The following is a 2,067-nucleotide window of genomic DNA, read 5'->3' as shown; positions in this document are numbered from 1 at the left end:
CCCCCCGAACGAGCCAGCTTCGCAAGTAGCTCATCTTCTTGAACCATTGTCGATTTAGCGGTTGTTAAATACCGCAGAGAAAGGCCTCTCAATAAATTGACCAGCGCACAGCGAAACAACAATGTCAAGCGCATTGCAAAGCGAATCGTGCCGTCGGCCGCCGACCCTGAAAAGTGGGCCGCCAGACGCGCTATTGATTGTCCTTGGCAGTGAAACGCTCGGGGAAAAGCGTTCCCTGCCCTGGGGACTTTTGGACCGCTTCTCAAATACCACGAGCGAAACAAGCGTGGCAAACATAATTTTATTGAGGATTGGCCCTCCGGAGAAACAAAGCATACAAAAAGCAGCTCAATGAGTGAAGGACATTTTACAAATGGCGCGCGCGCAGTACGTACCGTTGACCAGAATGAGTGCGTATCACGTGTCTCACAGCCTGACGAACGTGCTGAGTGGTTTGACGAAGTGGTAGTCCTTGGCGCCGCAGTGCGCGCAGCACACGCGGTGGCTGTAGTCGCTGAAGTAGCTGCTCGGCCACCGCTCGAACGGTTCTCGGCAGCTGCTGCAGCGCAGTCGCTCGTCGCAGCACGGAGTGGCCGCGAATATGTCGTACGCGTACATGGTGCCCAGGATGAGGTGGCGGCCGCTCCAGCGCGCGCCACACGCGCCACACGCCAGCGGCCAGCCTTCGAGGCAGCCCATGCACACGGCGTTCAAGTACCGCTCGTCGACGCGCACCGAGCCCGGGCTGTGCTGTCGCGGCGAGAGGAAGAGCGTGCCGTCCACCAGCGGGTAGCGGTCGAACACGCTCATGGGCGCCTGGCACACGATGCAGGCCATGCGAGACGTCTTGTTGGCACTGAGCGTGTTCAGGATGAAGCAGCGGATGTCGTCGCCTTCGTCTTCCATCTTGATGTGGTACGCGTTGATCTTGTGCCGCGGAAGTGCGTTGAAGGACGAGTAGTCCTGGCGACGCGAAAACAGCTTGTGCGTCGGTGACGGCGGGAACTCGGGCGACGAGCTGGGCGGGCTGGCAGAGCCCGTGCTCGACATGCTCGAGCTCCGTAGCCGCGTCACGGGCACGCCGCTCGGCTGCTTGTTCAGGCTGGGCTTGTCGTTGCCCTTTCTGCGCCGCTGCTTCTTCTTGGCTTCGGCCACCGGCGGGGGGACCCAGTCGAGGTCCTTGCGTAGGTGTCCCTTGCCGCAGCGGCAGCCGCACGCCTTGTAGGCCAAGTCGTAGCCTTTCTTGGTCCACAGGTTCTGCAGCCGCTGCTTCTCGCTCCAAGATCGCGCGCGCCCGGTGGAGCGCAGGAAGGACAGCACCGCGCTCTCCCACTCCTCGAAGCAGGCCCTGTGCATCAGCTGACTCTGCGGGCAATGCTCGTTGTTGCAGATCACCTTGACGGCGCTGTCCACGCGCATCGGCTCGTCCAAGTGACAGCCCGTCGGCACGCAGCACAACTCCATCGCGGCTGCAAGGGCGGGGTACTGCGCCGCGTGCTCGTCCGCGTGCCGGACTCGATTTTCGCGGTGCTGCGGCATGCTCCCTCCGCACGAGGCCGCATCAACCGAGTGGACGCTCCTCACAACTGCCGTCGCCGGGAAACTTTCCAAGCGGCCCGCCGCGTGCAGGGGCGGGGCCCACCTCGTCAGCGATTGGTGAGATCGCGCGTTTTCGCCCTCTCCCACTGATGCCGTCCCCGCGAGGGACGGATACCGTAAAACTGTAAAACTATAGTAAAGCGGGGGATATGCCGCTGTCGCTGCTTCCGTGTCTGAGGAAGGATCAAGTAGAGAAACTCGAGGCGGCGTTCCTTCTCAAAAGGAAGCAGATTGACCCGTTCACGTAGTACAATTTTAGTGACGGCATCCATGTGTTCCACGAGTACGCTTGGCAGCACGTCGGTAGCAAGTACGCACTTTTTGTAGCGGTGGTTTGTGTAGAGAAGTCGTTGGGTGTGGAGAGGGTGCCCGACGGCACTTTTAATCGAACGCTTGGGAAGCGGATCCGCTCGTCCAGCGCTGCTGCACAAACGGCGCTGTGGTTGGGAGGAAGCGTCGAAGCGGGCG

The 2,067-nt window shown here is 61.1% G+C and overlaps 1 protein-coding gene across 1 annotated transcript; it reads right to left on the bottom strand.

Annotated features, from left to right (window-relative positions):
* Positions 1 to 287: 287 nt before the first annotated feature.
* LOC119378702 (headcase protein-like) lies at positions 288 to 1,612 on the bottom strand. Its single transcript, XM_037647746.2, has one exon. It carries the CDS (start codon positions 1,537 to 1,539, stop codon positions 427 to 429), a length of 1,113 nt encoding a protein of 370 aa, XP_037503674.1. The 5' UTR covers positions 1,540 to 1,612; the 3' UTR covers positions 288 to 426.
* Positions 1,613 to 2,067: the final 455 nt, after the last annotated feature.

The sequence above is a fragment of the Rhipicephalus sanguineus genome, unplaced genomic scaffold (assembly GCF_013339695.2).
Source record: "Rhipicephalus sanguineus isolate Rsan-2018 unplaced genomic scaffold, BIME_Rsan_1.4 Seq930, whole genome shotgun sequence".
Lineage (NCBI taxonomy): Eukaryota > Metazoa > Arthropoda > Arachnida > Ixodida > Ixodidae > Rhipicephalus > Rhipicephalus sanguineus.
The sequence above is the reverse complement of the archived record's forward strand: the minus strand, read 5'-3'. Positions and strand labels throughout refer to the sequence as shown.